This window comes from Grampus griseus (genome assembly GCF_964374135.1).
Source record: "Grampus griseus genome assembly, chromosome: 18".
NCBI classification, from domain to species: Eukaryota; Metazoa; Chordata; class Mammalia; order Artiodactyla; family Delphinidae; genus Grampus; species Grampus griseus.
In genome coordinates this window covers 47172849-47194508 of record NC_139012.1, presented here as the reverse complement: position 1 = coordinate 47194508, position 21660 = coordinate 47172849, and the positions used below count along the sequence as shown (strand labels likewise).

The 21660-nt window shown below is 39.4% G+C and overlaps 2 protein-coding genes across 3 annotated transcripts in view; one reads left to right on the top strand and one right to left on the bottom strand.

Moving 5' to 3' along the window:
* Positions 1-751: 751 nt before the first annotated feature.
* LOC309835857 (sialomucin core protein 24-like) lies at positions 752-1898 on the bottom strand. Its single transcript, XM_082675578.1, has one exon. It carries the CDS (start codon positions 1818-1820, stop codon positions 1215-1217), a length of 606 nt encoding a protein of 201 aa, XP_082531704.1. The 5' UTR covers positions 1821-1898; the 3' UTR covers positions 752-1214.
* An 8629-nt stretch (positions 1899-10527) lies between these two features.
* TDRD3 (tudor domain containing 3) overlaps positions 10528-21660 on the top strand; it is a 200800-nt gene continuing 189667 nt past the window's right edge. Inside the window, exon 1 of one of the 2 annotated variants that reach the window (XM_082675520.1) lies at positions 10528-10882. In XM_082675520.1, coding sequence (XP_082531646.1) covers positions 10842-10882 — 41 coding nt within the window. In that variant the 5' untranslated portion in view covers positions 10528-10841. The remainder of the gene's footprint in view (positions 10883-21660) is intronic. The other variant, XM_082675521.1, reaches the window with a different exon arrangement.

Below are 21660 nucleotides of genomic sequence, written 5' to 3'. Positions count from 1 at the left end.
GTCCTTTTAGCAATCTGACTTACTAATAGCTCCTCTATTTCTCTGCTACTTCCTCTTTCTCCTACCTTTTACTGTGATTTTTCCTTAGGTTCAATCTTTGAGCCTCTTCTCAGTTTATACATTATTCCTCAGAAGCCTGGTCATTTATAAGGCTTTAACAATCTGTTGTACGAAGATGACTTAAAAATCAGTATCTCCAAATCTGCCCTTCAGCTGTTTACAGCCCAATTACTACTTGATATTTGGCACATCTTGTCACTTTAGATTAGACATGACTGAAGTCAGCACATCCGTTTCATCCTCCTCTCCTTGTCAAGGATCCCACCACTTTCCAGTTTATGAGTGTGAGGCCTAACTGCATGTGTTTTGGAGTCAGAATACTATGGAATCTTGGCTCTACCATTTACTAATTTAACTGAAAACTACTCATCAACAAGATTCAAATATATATATTTGGTCAAAACTTCCCAATACTTCAAGAAAAGTGAATGCTGGAAGAAATAGTCTGTAAAGAAATGTAGATAAAATACTTTTTACATTGAATTTCATTACTTAACTGGCCATTCTAAAGGGAGGATTTATCATCAGACACTGAAAGACTACAAAGACTTCTTGGGGAGCATTTTCACTTCTCTCTAAAAACATATCATCCTGTGGACTGTATCAGATCACGCTGTGAACATAAAATACATATGGTGTCTTTCCTAAATAGTTTTTTTTTTTTTTTAAATTTATAAATTTATTCCACTTTTGCAACGATAGCCCCAAATCCACCTGATTGATGCTCATTTGGCACATTCTTCTCAATTCTGGTCACTAAACTACATCCTGAGTTAGGGTGAAAAAATGCAGCTTTCAGGCTTTAAAATAACTACATTTAAATTGCCAAAAGAGTCATGAGGTTGTCTGCGCAGGACAATGTTTTCCATCACTTACAGAGTTACATTTGGCATGTCAAGAAGAGAGAACATAATCCCACAGCAGCAGCCATTTAAAATAAAAGAAGACAGCCACAAGGATTCATGCAGAATATTTTACATATTCCCGTTGAGCAAATAGATTTCACTGATTTTTCTTCAAGGGCGATGCTCCTATATGCATCCTTTGAAAAATTAAAGATCCTAGAATAGCGTCTTCCATGTGGGACATCTTGAAAGATAATGTTTTGGTTTCAGTGAGTTACACACCAGTCCTTGTTAATTTAGTGGGTCTGTTTACAGAGTGTGGTAGTTTCGTTCTTTAGATTTGCAGAATTTATAGAGAAAGAAAATTACAGCCTGCACACCCAAGACAAGGACAATTCCGCCAATGAAACTGGCTGCATCAAACGTAGACTTCCGCGCAGGTTGTGTAGTCGGAGCTGAAGTGATATTAGTTGTACCTGATGTAGTAGCTGTGGTGGAAGCTGTAGAAGGGGAAGGCGGAGTTGTGGTTTTAGCTGTAGAATTGGTTGGCAATGGTGTGGCAGTGGGCACAGTACAGAATTCGGTGCTGTTCACCACCTTGCAATCACTAACTGTTGAATTATCTGAACAGTAGCTTTTACCTTTACACTCTATCCAAAAGCAGGTAGTGTTAGCAGCATTAGGGTCAAAACAGGAAACACAGTTGTTGCGGCTTTCACGGATTTCTGGTGCTGGAGTGGTGACCGTCGGGAGGGTCAGCGGCGGCACCGGCGCTGTCGTGGTGGTGGTGGTGGTCGGTAGAACCGAAGGTGCAGTCGTGTTCGGGGCCAGGGTGGTGTTCTGAGCTGCGGTCATCACGCAAAGCGAGGCCAGGCAGCCAGCGGCCAAAAGCAGCGGGCGAAAGAGCCCCGACATCGCGTCCTCCGCGCTGGCCTTGGAGCAAAAGCTAAGACACCCAACGTTGCGCCCGTCCCTCCGTCTCCTGCGGCGCCGCCTCTCCTAAATAGTTTAAAAGGTAAGTTCAATGGCTCTAAGGAATTTGGCAACATTTAGTACTTGAAGTGCATTAAATGAAATAACTGAAATATGTGCAATCTAATTTTGTGATATGAAGGCAAAACAGGCTAATTCCTCTTTAACATACTTATGAAACTTGCTCATGTTGAAAAGTTGTTGGAAAGTGACTGCCAATGATTTTTATTTAAATGAGTGATTATTGGAAAACTGAAAGTTATCCAGAAGATACATTAAAATTGTGGTGATTTATTTTATAAGTGGGTGCAACTAGCATTCTTTTAAATGGAAGTTTCTTTGGGTAATTTAAAATATAATACATGACAAAACATTGATTTCTATACAGTTAGAAGGAATACAGCTGTGGTAGATATCTTTTGGAGTGTCTGCTTGGGTAAATATCCCCTTAGTTACCTGCTTCTTGCATGTAGTAATCCTCTAGCAGTTCTGTGTGAAACGTGACCCTATCATCTGACCATCTTGGTTGAACTTGTGGTGGGCTTCTTACCCATGCCATGCCATGCCATGGCATGCCAGAGTGCTTTTACTGAAATTTCCCTTTGGGGTCAAGAGTGAGAGTTAATCTCTCTAGGGCCTGGAACTGTAATATGTAAACTCAGGAGTTAAGGACATATGCTGTCATGCAAATTAGGAAGTAAGGAAAAAGAAAGAAAGAAGTTATGCATGGAACAGCAGAGATGTAGAGACAAAATTTTGCCTGGGAATACAGTGGCTTTCAGCTATTGCTTTCAGTCCTTCTTAAGGTCTGCTACTTCTCTGCTCATGGGTTGAATAGAATCCCCTCTGTCTTTATACATACATTCTACTTTCCCTTAGGTGTTATTGAAACCAAAGAGCCCTAAGACAACTCCTATTGCATGTTCTGCACTTTCAGTGGTATATCAAAACTACATTAATACAACTATGGAAATGTTTAGTGAAATATAAGGTATTTGAAGTACTCAGTGACTTATAGGAAATGATTACATAAAAAGGTTATGTAGAATACCTAGGTCAAGTAAAGTATTAAACTAGAAAAATAGTATTTCAAATATATAAATATAATTCATGATACCCAAACAAAGAGAAATAGCATAATCAGAAATATAAAATATATGTCATAAGAAGTGTTGCAATGTATTAGATGATAAAATCCTTAACAAGGGTAGATAGAAGAATCTTCAAATTGATACAGCTACCAACAGTATTGCACGCATATGTGAAACTCTAAGATTCCATAGAATAAAAGATGCCATATAAGTTCACTCTGCCATATACTTACTGGTTCTTATAAAAGTAACACTGTATTGGAAAATATGTATATATTTAAAAAGGACATAAAATCCTCCTCCTATAACCACCTAGAGGGCTATACTAGTAACATTCATGCATATGCCCTTTCAATCTTTTTCTTCACTTACAACTCATGTTGCTGTATTTGTGTCTAATAATGCTCATATAATGCAAAATAATTATATTATTTTTTAATAACTGACAAAACCCACAGTGATCACCTAAAATATTCAACTTACTAAGTAAAACAAATTGTTTCTCCCCTAAACAGTTAGAAAGAAAACTCTACAAGGGCAGATTCCATTTTCTTAATCACTGTATCTCCCCACGCTTAGCCCCTAAGTAAATTTTTGTTAAAGGATATTTGCATAAATAGACAATCAACAGTTACATTCAAGGACACACATAAAATACATAGCACAAAATCAAATTCCTTAAAAATTAGTCATTTTAATAATGAAAACATGGATTCATAATATTACACATAAGATCTCAGGTTTGGTTTGATATCTTCATAGCACTTGCTACAATTGTAACTAAGTAACTGCATATAATTAATTTAATGTTTTTATTCTCAGATAGACTATAAACCTCAAAGGCAGGGCTCATGACTGCTAATCTCACCTGCAGTGCCTGGCACAGTAGTTGGCTCATAGTGTGGGCTCAAAAAATCCCTGTTGAATGAATGAATGGCTTACTCATCTAGTCTCATGGTTCCTAAACCTTCTTTTTAATTGTTGAATCCTTTATTCAAATTAAAGCAGATTAAAGAAGTGCTGTTCTGCTTTGAGGGGGCTTAGGGGTTTAGACTCCAGCTTGCTGCCCCTTTTCCTTGCCACATACTGTGGTTCTTCAGGCACCAAGTGGAGCCACTAGGGCTCCTTAGAAAATCCTTTGTGATCCACTGAACCAGTCTAACTGCTTGGATTCTTTTCTGTAACGTTCGTACCAATTAATCATCTAACGGAAGCCTGAATCGTCTAACTCTGGGGAACTCACCCTGTTCTAAGACTACCTGTTTCCTTGTTGGACTGCCTCTAGATTAATATTCTTTATTAAATTAAGCTGAAATCTTTTCTTTAGGACTTAGGACTATAGGACTATAGTCCTTAGGATAGTCCTTAGGACTATCATCTGGGATTGACAAGGACAAGTCTATTTTCTTCCACATTTCAAATTTCTAAGGTCACTATTATAGTCTTTTTATTTGCCCTCCTTTCCCTTTTGTTTTTTTCTTCCTTGTTATTTTTATACTGATTATATGTTCATTATATTAACAACATAAAACAATATACTGTAGAAAATGAAAGTGTATTACATATATTATTTTAAAGTATCATGTAAAACAACAGTGTTACAACTTGCTTTTTTGATATATTTAAAATGCAACCAAAAGTGTAAATAATAATTTTTAAAAATCCATATTTTTACTACTCAAGGAACAGTAACTAACATATTGCCATAATTGCTTCTATTCCTTTTAAAGGAATAAACCTTACCAACAAAGCAAAATTCCTCTCTGGCAACTTCCCTCAGATGTATTCCCTTTCTTCCCCACTTCAACCAGTATTCTGAGTTTGTTGGGTATCCTTCAAATGTATTTTCATCCTTCTACAATACATTTGTGTGCACCTATACATCCAAACATAAATATATCTATGCTGTCCAGTACGTAGCCACTAGCCAGTGTGGTTATTAGCCCGGTACGTGGGCTTCTGCCTGTTGTGGCCTCTCCCGCTGCGGAGCACAGGCTCCGGACCGGACCTGCAGGCTCAGCGGCCATGGCACACAGGCCTAACTTCTCCGCGGCATGTGGGATCTTCCCCAACCGTGGCACGAACCCGTGTCCCCTGCATCGGCAGGCAGACTCCCAACCACTGCGCCACCAGGGAAGCCCTATCCCATTGTTTTAATTGTCATTTTGTGCTTATAGATGTGGTTAAACATTTTCACATATTTACTGAATGCTTAGATTTTATTTTTGTATATTGACTATACATATACTTTGCCCATTTCTCTATTGGAATTTTGCCTTTTTCTTAATGATTTATAGTAATTCATCACATTAAAACTTGTTTTTATTTTTTTACTCCGCATATGTATCTCACTAATATATCTTAGTTCATAGTGATCTGTTAAATTTTTTTTTCTTTTTTTTTTTTTTGGTAATGTCTACAATCGTACCCACTATAACTTATTTAAATATTTCCCTTTTGATAGATATTTTGTTTATCTTCCGGATTTTGTTTTTGTTTTTTTTTTTTGTGGTGTTACTGCACCACATTGACTACCACAGCCATTAATCTTGCTCACTGAATAGTTCTGGATCCTGGTGTTTGACTTCCTGTGTTGTCATATATCCAGTCCTGGCAGAGCATTTAATTTCCAGTGTGAGATCCTCCAGAGTCTTCTTTTCTCCTACTTCTTCAATCAGCAATGTTCCAGATGGTTAGTGCTTTGTCAGGGTCCTGGAGTGAGAATGATCAAGGCCTTTCTCCCCACTCTCCAGACATCCACATTAGACATATAACGTGAAAGAAAAATAAACATGTTTTGATCACAAATCACTAATATTTTGTGGTTGTTTGTCATGGCATAACCCAGACTCTCTTGATGGCCACCTATTTCTTATACTCAGTAGTTAAGAAACTTTTTTTTTTTTTAAAGGAAATAAGTTCATTTTTTCATAGAATTCTATGAGTCAAACAATCTTTAGAGGTCAGCTATTTCAATCCTCTGCCTACTAAATCATTTCCTAAATCATGAGTTCTAGAACCATGACAAATGGGTTAACAGCAAATTCCTTGGTCTTTAGTTTGTGGAACCCCACTCCTTTTATTGATCTTTTCATGAGTTGATGGACACTTTGATTATTTTTTCCACTTATTGGCTAATATGAATAATGCTATGAACATCCACGTACAAGTTTTTGTGTGGACATGTTTCCATTTCTCTTGGGTATACATACCTAGAAGTATATATGAGTTGCTGAGTCATATGAAAAGTCATTAAGTTAACTTTTTGAGACCTGCCAAACTGCTTTCCAAAGTGGTTACATGATTTTACATTCCCACTGGCAATGTACGAAGGTTCAAATTTCTCCATGTCCTCACCAACACTTGTCATTGTCCATCATCTTTTTAACCATAGCCATTCTAGTGGGTGTGAAGTATCTCATGTGCTTTTGATTTGTATTTCCCTAGTGACTAATGATGTTGAGTACCTTTTCATTTACTTATTGGCCATTTGTATGTCTCCTTTGGAGAAATATCTGTTAAAATGCATTGCCTATTTTTAACTGAGTTGTCTTTTTATTATTGAATTATAAGAGTCTTTATATATTCTTGATACAAACCCCTATTTTCTCCCTTTCTGTAAATTGTCTTTTCACTGTCTTGATGATCTTCAAGTCACAAAAGTTTTAAATTTTGATGAAGTCTGACTTATCTAATTTTTCTTTTTTTCAATTGTGTTTTGGATGTCATATCTATTGCCTAACCCATGGTCATGAAGATTTGCTTTTACATTTTCTTTTAGGAGTATTATATTTTTAGCCCTGCATTTAAATCTATAATCAGTTTTGAATTAATTTTTATGTATGATGTTAAAAGGGTCCGACTTTATTATTTTGCACGTGAATACCCAGTTTTCCCAGCACCATTTGTTGAAAAGACTCTCTTCCCTTTCTTAAAACTGAAAATAGTTTTTTCCTGTTTACAGGTTTCTAGCACATTTCCTGAAAAGTTCAGCAGTTCTTCAAACCTCCCTGGCATTGGCTCATCTAAGTTATTCACAGGTTATTTTAGTATTCTCTGGGTTGTAAATGGCTTAAGGTCAAAAGATTTAATGTGCCTCCGAGGGACTAGTTACTCTTATAATACCACTTTTTTAATTATGGTTTTTACCTCCTCATCCATGGTCTTCTATCATTTTCAATCTGAGAAACTTTTCCTGAAGTTTCTGAAACGAAACTGAATGAAATGAAAGGGGCAAAACATAGTTGAATGGATTTGCAGTCTCTCTTCTGTTAATTTATACCATTGACTCCAATACATTTAACTCCTCCTTTTTGTCCTCTTGTACCTAACAAAGCTCTTTTGTCATCCTTAGGCTCTCCCCCAGCTTTCAGTTCATTGTAGACTTTATATTTTCTGTAAATCAATGATTCATCTATTAAAAATGGAAATATAATTTTTTGTCTAGTCAGTTCCTACCATATCCCATGGCACTAACTTATCAATACAGAACATAATTCCAATTTAAAATTTTTGATGTGAAAGAAATTAGTATAATCCATGCTTTTTTCCTTAAATTTTTATTTTGAAAAGTTTCAAACTTAGATAAAAATTTTAAAAAATATATAATGAGCACCCAACCATCCAATCAGATTCACCCATTTTAAACATTCTGCCACATTTGCCTTCTCCCTCTCTTTCACATATATGTATATATATATACATACATATATATAATAGTAAGTTGTAGACACAATTCTTCAGCCATAAATGTTTGACATAAAATTTCTAACATTAAGGACAATATTATCACATCTAAGAAAATTATAATTCCATTGTACTATCTGATATCTAGTCCATTTAAATTTGTGCTTTTGGCCACAAAAATCTCTCCTCCTTTTCCTTCTCCTTATTCTTTTTAAATCCAGGGTTGCATGTTGTTGTCATGTCTCTTTACTCTCTTTAATCTGGAATAATTTTTTTTTTTTTTTTTTAGTTGAATTGGCTCATTTGAACAGCCCAGGCCAGGTTTCTGGTAGAAGATGCCACATTCTAGATTTATTTGCCTGTTTCCTTATGTTTTACTTGTTCCAACATCTCCTACATATCTTAGCCTTGGCACTCCTGACATCTTGGATCAGGTGGCTATCTTGTTCATTGCAGGATGTTTAACAGAATCCCCCTCCCACCAGGTTGTGACAACCAAAATGTCTCCACACATGCCAAATGTGCCCAGGAGATGGGGGTGGGTTCGGGATCCACTTCCTGGTTGTGAACTACTGTCTAGAAGCTTGCTTAAATTCAGGTTAAACAATTTTGGAAAGAATATTTCTCAGATGACGTGTATTTCTAATTGCATTATATCACTAAGCACATAATATCAGATTGTGCCATTAGTGATTCTAGCCTTGATCACTTATTTAAGGCAATGATTATTTTTCTTTAAAGTAAAGGTATGTTTTTCCCTTTTGTAAGAAGTAAGTTATGGCTTGATACTTTGAGACCATGTGAAGATTCTATACTCCTACAATCTTTCACCCAATGTCTTTTAGCATCCTCTGATGGACTCTGACTGAATCAATTGAAATTGACTTGGAATATGGTGATTTTCTAATTCTATTATTTGTTCTACATTTATTCTCTGGTATTTCTTTGAAAGAAAAGTTTCATCCCCCCTCCTTTTATTTATTTTTACTGGCACTCTGAATTCTTGCATTTTCTTTATCCTTTTTTAAAAATTCAACTATTGTAATTATTCTTTTTGATGCTCATATTATCCCAAATTCCTCCGAATCTTCGACCCATTCTTTAAAGCATTTCTTGAAGTAAGGAAATTTAGTGTTTTGTGGAGCATTTTATGAAAGTTATTTTAAGTACCACACAATGGTAAATTCTTATTGTACACACTGCATATGAGACCAAATGTGTAAAGCCTTCACATTTAACCAGCAAAGAATTCTGATGATTGGGACATTTTTTTTTTTTTTTTTTTTTGCGGTACGCGGGCCTTTCACTGTTGTGGCCTCTCCCATTGCGGAGCACAGGCTCCGGACGCGCAGGCTCAGCGGCCATGGCTCACGGGCCCAGCCGCTCCGCGGCATGTGGGATCTTCCTGGACCGGGGCACGAACCCGTGTACCCTGCATCGGCAGGCGTACTCTCAACCACTGCGCCACCAGGGAAACCCTGGGACAGCATATTACTTTCATAGTTAACAAGTTACACTAGTTGAAAAATTCAATTGGTAAGAGAAAATTCTACAACCAATAAAAATTATTAGCGATTTAATTTTGAGTCATCTATTTAGCTTCAGAATGGTAAATCTTTTCCTGACTCCTGGATATTTTGAATGGTGCCTATAAATTGAAATACACATGTAGTATATCTATGGACTAAACACTATACTACTGCAAAATGTAGGGACAAGGATATAGTTATTTCTGATTCTAAAAGTGCTTGGAAACATGTTTCATTAAAATCAGGATCTAAGCAACGTGCTTGGACACACATTTCAGTAGCATCACAGCTAAGCAAAGCATCGTGAAAAAATTTTGCATTAAGGAATTTAACTCCACCCAGTGTAATTATCCTCTTCCTTAACTGTCAGTTTCCTCCGCAGTCCCAGGAGCGGCTCTGCCCAATTCCGCAGTCTCTGCTCTAAGTCCACGTTGATGAGGCAGCCCCCGCCATAGGGTTGAAGGTTTTAACAGTCTCCCCAAATGACTTGCCACGTGGGACCAGAGCCACTCGATAGAATGTTTCTCCCCAGCAGCCACAAGACTGGAAAACCGGTGAGGGTGGAGCAAACTCTCAGTGAGCGTCTCCCGGGCCCAGCTCCCCTTCCGCCTGTTCCTCCGATTGGCTGGCGTGAGTCTCGGCCGCCCAATCGCGTTGGAGTGTCTCCTGCGCGGCTTGCGGCGCCGCCGCGCATGCCCACTCGAGAGCCGCCCCTACGCTTCAGTCCCCGGGAGAGCCAAAGAAGGGCACCGGCAAGCGGCGGGTGGGGACTGGGCCTGGCAGTGCCCGTGCCAATATCAGAGGGCCGTGCCGGGACCTGGATGGGCCCAGTGGGAGAACGACAGGAAAAACAAGCACCGACAGAACTACCCGATTTCCCCATATCCCTTAAGCGCAGGTTTTCCCTGGGTTGACCCATTCATTTTTATTGCAGTGTGGGAGTTGGACAGTCCGATTTAGCTGTGGGGAGACGAAAAAATCCGATTATATTTCTTTTCTTTGTATCCGGGCAGATCGAAAAAGGGAGCAAATGGAGCGAATCTTAATAAGAAAGTAAACTTTTCTCCTGTGTGGAGTGGACTGGGAACACCCTTACTTTGACTTTCCCTGTACGAAATGTGGCCGTATTAGCGCTTAACTGGAAGCGCTTTTCCGCCACCGCCCGAGCGTTTCAGCTCTAGCGCTGTCCTGCCCTCTCGGAGGTGGCCGCCTGTGGGCGCTGGAAACGGTGCCTTACTTTCTGCTGTACAAAGAACCGCCCCACTAGTTTCCACGGTGTGCAACTCAGAAAAGTGACCCCGAACGAAAAGCAACCGCCTTCGGCGGAGAGGCCGTGCCGTGCTCCTTACCGACAAACTGGCCCCGACCTGCAGGACCCGGCCTGTCCTAGGCGAATCGCCGCTGTCGGCGCGCCACAACCTCGCAGCCTCACGCCAGGCCGGCCCCTGCGGCCGCTTGGAAAACGCGGCTAGCGGAACCCGCACGCGGAAGCGCCGGGCGCACTGAGCATGCCCAGTTGCAGAGCCGACCAGAGGAGTTTTTTTCTTTTCTTTTCTTTTTTCTTTTTCTTTTCTTTTTTTTTTTTTTTGGTCTCAAGCAGCAGGCCTTCTCCCCACCCCCACCCGAGCCCCCCACCACCCCCGGCCTAAGCAGCTACCATGGCCGAGGTCCCCGGCGCGGTGTTGTCCCAGGCGGGTTGGTAAGTGGCGAGTATAATCGGCCGCGGGCGCGGGCCGGGCCGGAGTAGGGTTGGGGTTGGGGCGGTGGGGTGCGTGTCGGGGTAGGCGGAGGCCGCCGCCCGCCCCCGGCCTCTCCCCGGGCCCTCCGGGCCGGCTCCGCCCCCGGCGCCACGCGGAGCCCAACGAGTCCCCCAGCTCCCCTCGGCGTGGCGGCGCGGCCTGGGCCCCGGGAGGCGGGCGGCGCGCCGGGGAGAGGCCGGGGGCCGCGGGCAGGGCGGCGGGGCGGGCGGCGACGCAGGCCCGAGCCGAGCCGCGCGGGCGGACCCTCAGCGCCACCGCGCCGCTCCGGGGGTTGTTGCCGCGGCTGGACGAGAGGAGGCGAGGGCTGGAGAACGGAGTGCGGCGGAGAGGGACGAGCACGGCCGGAGCCCGCGGGCCCGCGGGAAGTTGAGGGCACAGCACAGCCCGGGCTGTTGCCGGGCCGCCTCTCCGTCCTCTTTATTACAAAGTACAGGACGGAGCGGGGGAAAGCCGCCCTCTGCGGCACACACACAACTTCTGAAGCTGAGAATGACCATATTAACTCGTGTGGATGCTCTGTAGAAGTTTTCTTGAAAAGATGACGGTGTTCGGATTTTTAAAGACATGTCAAGATTTTAGGATCTGAAAACAATAAAAAAAATTTATGCGAATTAAGCAGTTTCTGCAACTTCGGCCATTAGGGTTGTAAACATCCAGTTTAATTTACTAACGCTTTAACAGGCCTGCATGGGCACAGTCTGGGATGAAGGGTGGGAAGGAGGTTGAAAAAGATTTGCCCCTGCTCTCTGGAAGTTCACTATCTTAGCGAAAAGAGGGGAAGGAGGCATTAAAACAACAAACACAAAAACGGGAAATAGTGGTAAACTGTACAGAGGTGCAGGCAAATGTGGTATGGAATTGGAGAGGAAGGAGAGTTAATTTCCTGGAGAAGTGGGCTTTGGGAGATGGTGAGGAAAAGGCTTTGTAGATACAGAGCCGCTGGAGATGAGGCACAGAGGTAGGAAAGTGCTTATTGGTTTGCAGAATTGATATTAGATCCCTATGGTTCCTCGAAGTAGAAGGGGGTCCAGTGAAGATTAAGACCTTAAAAGTTTGTGGCCAGGTTATGGAGCCTACAAGTGCCTAAAGAATGGATTTGATTTTGTGAATGAAATTTTTGATTAGAGGGCTGTAACACCTGTGTTTTGAAGACGCTGTGCCTGGCTCTACTGGCACCTCATTTTACAGGTGAAGAGATTGAGGCACAAAATTGTTAAGTAACTTTCCAAAAAAAATGACATAACTGGAAAGTGGTGGAGTTGAATGGTGAGCACAGAGGGGCTGGTTCCAGCTCTGGTGCTTTTAACTGTTACTGTTCTGACAGTTTTTGCTTTTAACTGTTACTGTTCTGACAGTTTTTGCTTAGAACACCATTGACATAACAAACTGTAGCGTTAAAAACTCACCTTTTTCAGTTTTATTATTGTTCTTCTAACTGGAATTTCTACATTCAGTTTGTTTACCTCACAACGCTATCCTGAAAAATCTCGGATCACTCTTTGAGTTTTTCCCCATTCTTCGTTTGATTAACCCTTAGTTCTTCAAACTAGTTGTATGAATTCGTTTACAGTCTTTTACTGCTTTCCAACATGATCCCACCTGTGTTAGAAAGGCCAGTCTCAATATTTTGATTTCCAAACACATACTAAATTGTTTTTTGGACTCTAAGATCCTTAAGGGTGGGTAAACTGCATCTTATGTTTCTGTACATTTGTAATGCCAGGGAGCTCACTACCTTGAAGGTTCTTTTTTTTGGATTTTTGAATTTTGCTTTTTTATACAGCAGGTTCTTATTAGTTATCCATTTTATACATATTAGTGTATATATGTCAATCCCAATCTCCCAGTTCATCCCACCACCGCACCCCCGCCCCTGCCACTTTACCCCCTTGGTGTCCATATGTTTGTTCTCTACATTTGTGTCTCTATTTCTGTCCTGCAAACTGGTCCATCTGTGCCATTTTTCTAGGTTCCACATATATGTGTTAATATACGATATTTGTTTTTCTCTTTTTGACTTACTTCACTCTGTATGACAGTCTTTAGATCCATCCACGTCTCCGCAAATGACCCAGTTTCGTTCCTTTTAATGGCTGAGTAATATTCCATTGTATATATGCACCACATCTTTATCCATTCATCTGTCGATGGGCATTTAGATTGCTTCCATGACCTGGCTATTGTAAGTAGTGCTGCAATAAACATTGGGGCACATGTGTCTTTTTGAATTATGCTTTTCTCTGGGTATATGCCAAGGAGTGGGATTGCTGGGTCATATGGTAATTCTATTTTTAGTTTTTTCAGGAACCTCCATACTGTTCTCCATAGTGGCTGTATCAATTTACTTTCCCACCAACAGTGCAAGAGGGTTCCCTTTTCTTCACACCCTCTCCAGCATTTGTTGTTTGTAGATTTTCTGATGATGCCCATTCTAACTGGTGTGAGGTGATACCTCATTGTAGTTTTGATTTGCATTTCTCTAATAATTAGTGATGTTGAGCAGTTTTTCATGTGCCTCTTGGCCATCTGTATGTTTTCTTTGGAGAAATGTCTATTTAAGTTTTCTTCCCATTTTTGGATTGGGTTGTTTGTTTTTTTAATATTGAGGTGCAGGTGCTGTTTATATGTTTTGGAGATTAATCCTTTGTCCATTGATCCCTTTGCAAATATTTTCTGCCATTCTGAGGGTTGTCTTTTCGTCTTGTTTGTAGTTTCCTTTGCTTTGCAAAAGCTTTGAAGTTTCATTACGTCCCATTTGTTTATTTTTGTTTTTATTTCCATTACTCTAGGAGGTGGATCAAAAAAGATCTTGCTGTGATTTATGTCGAAGACTGTATAGTGTCCATTTAGTTCTGTAATCCATTTTGAGATTATTTTTGTGTATGGTGTTAGGGAGTGTTCTGATTTCATTCTTTTACATGTAGCTGTCCAGTTTTCCTAGCACCACTTATTGAAGAGACTGTCTTTTCTCCATTGTATATCCTTGCCTCCTTTGTCATAGATTAGTTGACCATAGGTGCGTGAGTTTGTCTCTGGGCTTTCTGTCCTGTTCCATTGATTTATATTTCAGTTTTTCTGCCAGTAACATAGGGTCTTGATTACTGTGGGTTTTGTAGTACAGTCTGAAGTAAGGGAGTCTCATTCCTCCAGCTCTGTTTTTTTCCCATAAGACTGCTTTGGCTATTCAGGGTCATTTGTGTCTCCATCCAAATTTTAAGATTTTTTGTTCTAGTTCTGTGCAAAATGCCATTGGAAATTTGATAGGGATTGCAATGAATCTGTAGATTGCTTTGGGTAGTATAGTCATTTTCACAATATTGATTCTTCCAATCCAGGAACATGGTATATCTCTCCATCTGTTGGTATCATCTTTAATCTCTTTCATCAGTGTCTTATAGTTTTCTGCATACAGATCTTTTGTCTCCTTAGGTAGGTTTATTCTTAGGTATTTTATTCTTTTTGTTGCAATGGTAAATGGGAGTGTTTCCTTAATTTCTCTTTCAGATTTTTCATCATTAGTGTATAGGAATGCAAGAGATTTCTGTGCATTAATTTTGTATCCTGCAACTTTATCAATTCATTGTTTAGCTCTAGTAGTTTTCTGGTGGCATCTTTAGGATTCTCTATGTATAGTATCATGTCATCTGCAGACAGTGACAGTTTTACTTCTTCTCTTCCAATTTGTATTCCTTTTATTTCTTTTTCTTCTCTGATTGCTGTGGCTAGGACTGCCAAAACTATGTTGAATAATAGTGATGGGAGTGGGCATCCTTGTCTTGTTCCTGATCTTAGGAGAAATGGTTTCAGTTTTTCACCATTGAGAATGTTGTTTGCGGTGGGTTTGTCACACATGGCCTTTATTATGTTGAGGTAGGTTCCCTCTATGCCCACGTTCTGGAGAGTTTTTTTTGTCATAAATGGGTGTTGAATTTTGTCAAAAGCATTTTCTGCATCTATTGAGATGATCATATGGTTTTTATTCTTCAGTTTGTTAATATGGTGTATCACATTGATTGATTTGCGTATATTGAAGAATCCTTGCATCCCTGGGTTAAATCCCACTTGATCATGGTGTATGACCCTTTTAATGTGTTGTTGGATTCTGTTTGCTAGTATTTTGTGGAAGATTTTTGCATCTATATTCATCAGTGATATTGGTCTGTAATTTTCTTTTTTTGTAGTATCTTTGGTTTTGGTATCAGGGTGAGGGTGGCCTCATAGATTGAGTTTGGGAGTGTTCCTTCCTCTGCAATTTTTTGGAAGAGTTTGAGAAGGATGGGTTTAGCTTTTCTCTAAATGTTTGATAGAATTCACCTGTGAAGCCATCTGGTCCTGGATTTTTGTTTCTTGGGAGATTTTTAATCACAGTTTCAATTTCATTACCTGTGATCGGTCTGTTCATATTTTCTGTTTCTTCCTGGTTCAGTCTTGGAAGGTTATACCTTTCTAAGAATTTGTCCATTTCTTCCAGGTTGTCCATTTTATTGGCAAAGAGTTGCTTGTAGTAGTCTCTTAGGATGCTTTGTATTTCTGCAGTGTCCGTTGTAACTTCTTTTTTATTTCTAATGTTATTGATTTGAGTCCCCTCCCTCTTTTTCTTGATGAGTCTGGCTAATGGTTTATCTATTTTGTTTATCTTCTCAAAGAACCAGCTTTCAGCTTTATTGATCTTTGCTATTGTCTTCTTTGTTTCTATTTCATTTATTTCTGCTCTGATCTTTATGATTTCTTTCCTTCTACTAATTTTGGGTTTTGTTTGTTCTTCTTTCTCTAGTTCCTTTAGGTGTAAGGTTAGATTGCTTATTTTAAATTTTTCTTGTTTCTTGAGGTAGGCCTTGTATAGCTATAAACTTACATCTTAGATCTGCTTTTGCTGCATCCCATAGGTTTTGGATCGTTGTGTTTTCGTTGTCATTTGTCTCTAGGTATTTTTTGATTTCCTGTTTGATTTCTTCAGTGATCTCTTGGTTATTTAGTAACGCATTGTTTAGTCTTCATGTGTTTTTGTTTTTTACGTTTTTTTCCCCTGTAATTGATTTCTAATATCATAGCATTGTGGTCAGAAAAGAAGATGCTTGATATGATTTCAAGTTTCTTAAATTTACTGAGGCTTGATTTGTGACCCAAGATGTGATCTATCCTGGAGAATGTTCCGTGTGCACTTGAGAAGAAAGTGTAATCTGCTGTTTTTGGATGGAATGTCCTATAAATATCAATTAAATCTATCTGATCTATTGTGTCATTTAAAGTTTGTGTTTCCTTATTAGTTTTCTGTTTGGATGATCTGTCCATTGGTGTAAGTGAGGTGTTACAGTCCCCCACTATTATTGTGTTACTGTCGATTTCTTCTTTTATAGTTGTTAGCAATTGCCTTATGTATTGAGCTGCTCCTATGTTGGGTGCATATATATTTATAATTGTTATATCTTCTTTCTGGATTGATCTGTTGATAATTATGTAGTGTTCTTCCTTGTCTCTTGCAACATTTTTTATTTTTAAGTCTATTTTATCTGATATGAGTATTGCTACTGCAGCTTTCTTTTGATTTCCATTTGCATGGTATATCTTTTTCCATCCCCTCACTTTCAGTCTGTATGTGTCCGTAGGTCTGAAGTGGGTCTCTTGTGGACAGCATATATATGGTTCTTGTTTTTGTACCCATTCAGCGAACCTGTGTCTTTTGGTTGGAGCATTTAATCCGTTTATGTTTAAGGTGATTATTGATATGTGTGTTCCTACTACTGTTTTTTAATTGTCATGGGTTTGTGTTTTGTAGATCCTTTTCTTCTCTGTGTTTCCCACTTAGAGAAGTTCCTTTAGCATTTGCTGTAGAGCTGGTTTGGTGGTGCTGAATTCTCTTAGCTTTTGCTTGTCTATAATGCTTTTGGTTTCTCCATCAGATCTGAATGAGATCCTTGCCACATAGAGTAATCTTGGTTGTAGTTTCTTCCCTTTCATCACCTTAAGTATATCATGCTACTCCCTTCTGGCTTGTAGAGTTTCTGCTGAGAAATCAGCTGTTAACCTTATGGGAGTTCCCTTGTATGTTATTTGTTGTTTTTCCCTCTTTGTTCTCAATTTTTCTTTGTCTTTAATTTTTGTCAGTTTGATTACTATGTGTCTCGGCATGTTTCTCCTTGGGTTTATCCTGCCTGGGACTCTGCACTTCCTGGACTTGGGTGGCTGTTTCCTTTCCCATGTTAGGGAAGTTTTGGACTATAATCTCTTTCAATATTTTCTTGGGTCATTTCTCTCTCTCTCGTCTTTCTGGGACCCCTATAATGTGAATGTTGTTGTGTTTAATGTTGTCCCAGAGGTCTCTTAGGGTGTCTTCATTTCTTTTCATTCTTTTTTCTTTATTCTGTTCTGTGGCAGTGAATTCCACCATTCTGTCTTCCGGGTCACTTACCCGTTTTTCTGCCTCAGTTATTCTACTATTGATTCCGTCTAGTGTATTTTTCATTTCAGTTGTATTGTCCATCTTTGTTTGTTCTTTAACTTTTCTAGGTCTTTGTTAAACATTTCTTGCATCTTCTTGACCTTTGCCTCTATTCTTTTTCTGAGGTCCTGGATCATCTTCACTTATCATTACTCTGAATTATTTTTCTGGAAGGTTGCTTATCTCCACCTTATTTAGTTGTTTTTCTGGGGTTGTATCTTGTTCTTTCATCTGGTACATAGCACTCTCCCTTTTCATCTTGTCTATCTTTCTGTGAATGTGGTTTTTGTTCCACAGGCTGCAGGATTGTAGTTCTTCTTGCTTCTGCTGTCTGCCCTCTGGTGGATGAGGCTATCTAAGAGGCTTGTGCAGGCTTCCTGATGGCAGGGACTGCTGATGGGTAGAGCTCAGTAAAAGTTTAATCTGCTTGTCTGCTGATGGGTGGGGCTGGGTTCCCTCCCTGTTGGTGGTTTTGCCTGAGGCGACCCAACACTGGAGCCTGCCCCGCTCTTTGATGGGGCTAACGGCGGACTCTGGGAGGGCTCATGCCAAGGAGTACTTCCCAGAACTTCTGCTGCCAGTGTCCTTGTCCTCACGGTGAGCCACAGCCACCCCCTGCCTCTGCAGGAGACCCTCCAACTCTAGCAGATAGGTCTGGTTCAGTCTCCTATGGGGTCACTGCTCCTTCACCTGGGTCCCGATGCACACACTACTTTGTGTGTGCCCTGCAAGAGTGGAGTCTCTTTTTCCCCCCCGTCTTGTCGAAGTCCTGAAATAATCCCCCTAGCCTTCAAAGTCTGATTCTCTTGGAATTTATCCTCCTGTTGCCGGACCCCCAGGTTGGGAAGACTGATGTGGGGCTCAGAACCTTCACTCCACTGGGTGGACTTCTGTGGTATAAGTGTTCTCCAGTTTGTGAGTCACCCACCCAGCAGTTATGGGATTTGACTTTATTGTGATTGTGACCGTCCTACCGTCTCATTGTGCCTTCTCCTTTGTCTTTGTATGTGGGGTATCTTTCTTCCTGAGTTCCAGTGTCTTCCTGTCAATGATTGTTCAGCAGTTGTGATTCCAGTGCTCTCGCAAGAGGTTGTGAGTGCACGTCCTTCTACTCCGCCATCTTGAACCTATCTCCTACCTTGTATATTCTTGATAAAGTCTAATAGAAATGGACCTTGGATGCCCATGCTCCTGCCAGTCAGAATTCTCTAACCAGGGTCTCTACCCAAGCTTAGTGTTCTTCCTGTCTTTGTTATTTTGTTATAAACCCTCAGCAATGTTATATTGTGACATTTGCCACTTTGTGTTGCAGTTTATCTGTTTACGTGTTTCTTACTTTAGAGTGCTCCTTTTGTGTGGCAGGGACTCATAAAGGCAGGAGAAACCTGTGGGGCTAACAAGACTATATATCTACAAGTTTGGGAATAATTCCTGATGGGTCTTGAACCTACTAGACTTGTGAAGAAAACAAGAGGATGTCCCAGTCTTATCCGTGACTTGTATTAGATCTTATATTTAAGTAGATATTTGTTATGTAAACATACAGAATCTCAAAGGTGTATGCAGAGAAGAGTACTGGAAGGAGAATTTTTGACCATAGAGCAGTTTGACCAACTCATTCCAGTTCTGACATCCTGAGTTTCCTTTGACTCTTGGGATTCTCTGTTATTGTCGCTGACAAAATCATTTTTTTAGTACTTAGTACTCAATTATTTGCAGGACCTCAAAAGTAATAGATGCTAAAGCACTTAAACTATTATTATCTGTTTTGTCAGTTTCACCTAAAATAGCAGGTTAGGGAAATATTGAGTGCTGAAAAGCTTATGTTTCTGAAAATGTGATCTTCATGGGGTGCAGGTGATCTGTATAGACTGATCTATATTCTAGTTTATGTTATTTTTTGAGCTCATTTTTTTCTTTTAAGTCTTTAATCTTCATTATAACCCCCATAAAAATCTATATTTTAAAATGTAACTCCCAATAGGAGCCACCTTGGCTGACTTTACAATAATGTTCTTCCTTAGTAGCCAGTAGCACGGAAGGTGTTAGGTTTACTGATCTGAACTGAAAAGTTCTAGAAACTTTTCCAGTATAGTGATTATGTGTAAATATTGCAGGAAATCGTACATTGGTCCTTTGTAATGCTTACTTATATGCATGGAATAACTACTGAGAGAAGATATGTGACTCTAGATTTGTCTGCATAACAGATTTACTTCACTCTTTGCCTTTTTTTTTTTTCCTCTTGAGATTTCCTTAAGGGTGAATTTTGTCCTTCTATTAACCTTTTGGATTTTTTTTTTAAAGCCTTTCAGAACATTTTTTTTTAATAGAAACATGTTAAGGAAACATAATCAACTGTGTTTAATTTTGAAAAAGTTTTTTTTTTAATAGAATTAGTGATTGTATAGCTTAACTCCCTCAGTGTGCAAATAAGGAAGCTGAAACACTGGTATCAACAGTTTGCTCAGAGATACAAGCGGCAGAACCATGAATACAGCCCAAATGTCTGGAATAAAGATTCAGTACTGATTTCCACTGAGTCCTGGTGACCATGTTTAATTTAAATTGTTTGTCAAATATAACACATTTGAAAATTGAAAATTGGATTAAAGCATTTTTTGTGATGTGTAAATTTCCTTTCCTCTTTGGGAAAGATAGGTGCTTATACTGAGAAGTGATGCTGTTGGAATCAAAGAAACCTTTACCTTTTGGTGGTTCACCTAATTGCTGATTAGGCTTATCTAAAAATCTGTTTAATTCTGTATTTTTTGAAGTCTAAGAATATCTGAAAAAGTAAGGCACTCTGTTGCATGTATTTGCCTTACCCAGCAGTTTTGAGTTGAAGAAACCATAAGGAAGCATTAGAAGTAGTGTGTTTCCATTTTATTCTGAAAGAACATATTTTCTAAGAAACCCTGGGTTTCTAACATCTAAAGTTTAACTTGGTTGTGCTTTGAGGTGGTTTTTTTTTTTTTTTTTTTTTTTTTTTTTGGTGGGTAGGGCAAAGTTGGAGGGGTAAGAGAGGGTGAACATAAAGGTCTTCTTATCTTGTCACCCTTGAATTTCACCTTCCCTTTTGGAGTTATCTCTCCTTGATTACTGGTACTACCCCCATACTGATATCCTCTGGCCCAAGTGTATACCAAACTTCACTCCCTTGGTTTCACCTTTGAACAACTAAGAAAGGCTACAAGTATAAATGTCTTTATCAAAACACTACTAGAGGAGAATATTTATTTATGGGATAAATGGAGAAAAGAAGATGCACAATGGCAGCATAGATTATAAAGTGATGGTTCTCTTGTCTTGAGGAGCATGCCCTGCTATTCCACATATTGCCTTGAGATAGCTGCTCCAGAGAGGTGGGACAACTTCAGGATATTTTGCTGGGATTTCTGATTCTTAGCTTTTGACCTGCCCACAGATGGAGAGCTGTTTTTTACATCCCATCACCTAGAAACTTCCTCCAAAACACATCAAGACCAAGAAAGTCACATTCCTGTTGTGTAGCCACCCCTGCACTTATCTTGTTTGTTTTTTTTCTGAGAAACACTCCAATTCCCCAGGAGATTGCTGGTAAATGAGCTCAATCTTCAAGTGAGAAATGCTCTTTGTAGCATCATAAATATAACTATACCTTCATATAATATATTGTTGGTAATAGTCATGCATAAGAGTTTATGCAAAGGGTATCAGAAGTTTTGTTCCCTCATATTATTCCAGCATAACTCTTAGGCATAAGTGTATTTGTAAAGAATTTTGGTAGTTCTTTCTAAGGTTATGTGCTAAGTGCAGGATTCTTTTATTTTCTAGAATTATAAAACACTTCATCATTACCACTTTGATATACATGTATTCTTGGTACTCTCTTTTGGAAAGAATCAGAAACATTAAGACACATTTTAGGTGAAACAGAATAATAGACCGTGCTGAAGAACACTAGAAGAAACCAGCTGCTTTATATTTGGTTTTGGGGAGAGCTTATTGGAGACATCTTTCCATTTTGAAATATTTCCTGTTTTTTTAATGAGCATTTGTTATTGTATCTTTGGTTTATGTTGTTTGTGAAGTTATAATGTTCAAATGTAATAAGTGTTGTTGACCGTCTGTCTCAAAATATGTTACATATTACCTGGTTGCTTCTGTTGATATTGTAAAGTGTCATTAATACACAAAAAAGACTGTGTATTCTGTTAAACTGTGCAAGTTTTCAGGTTCGAAGGTGCTATTTGCAGTATTTTTTTTTGGTGAATAACCTATAAATCTAGTTTTAAC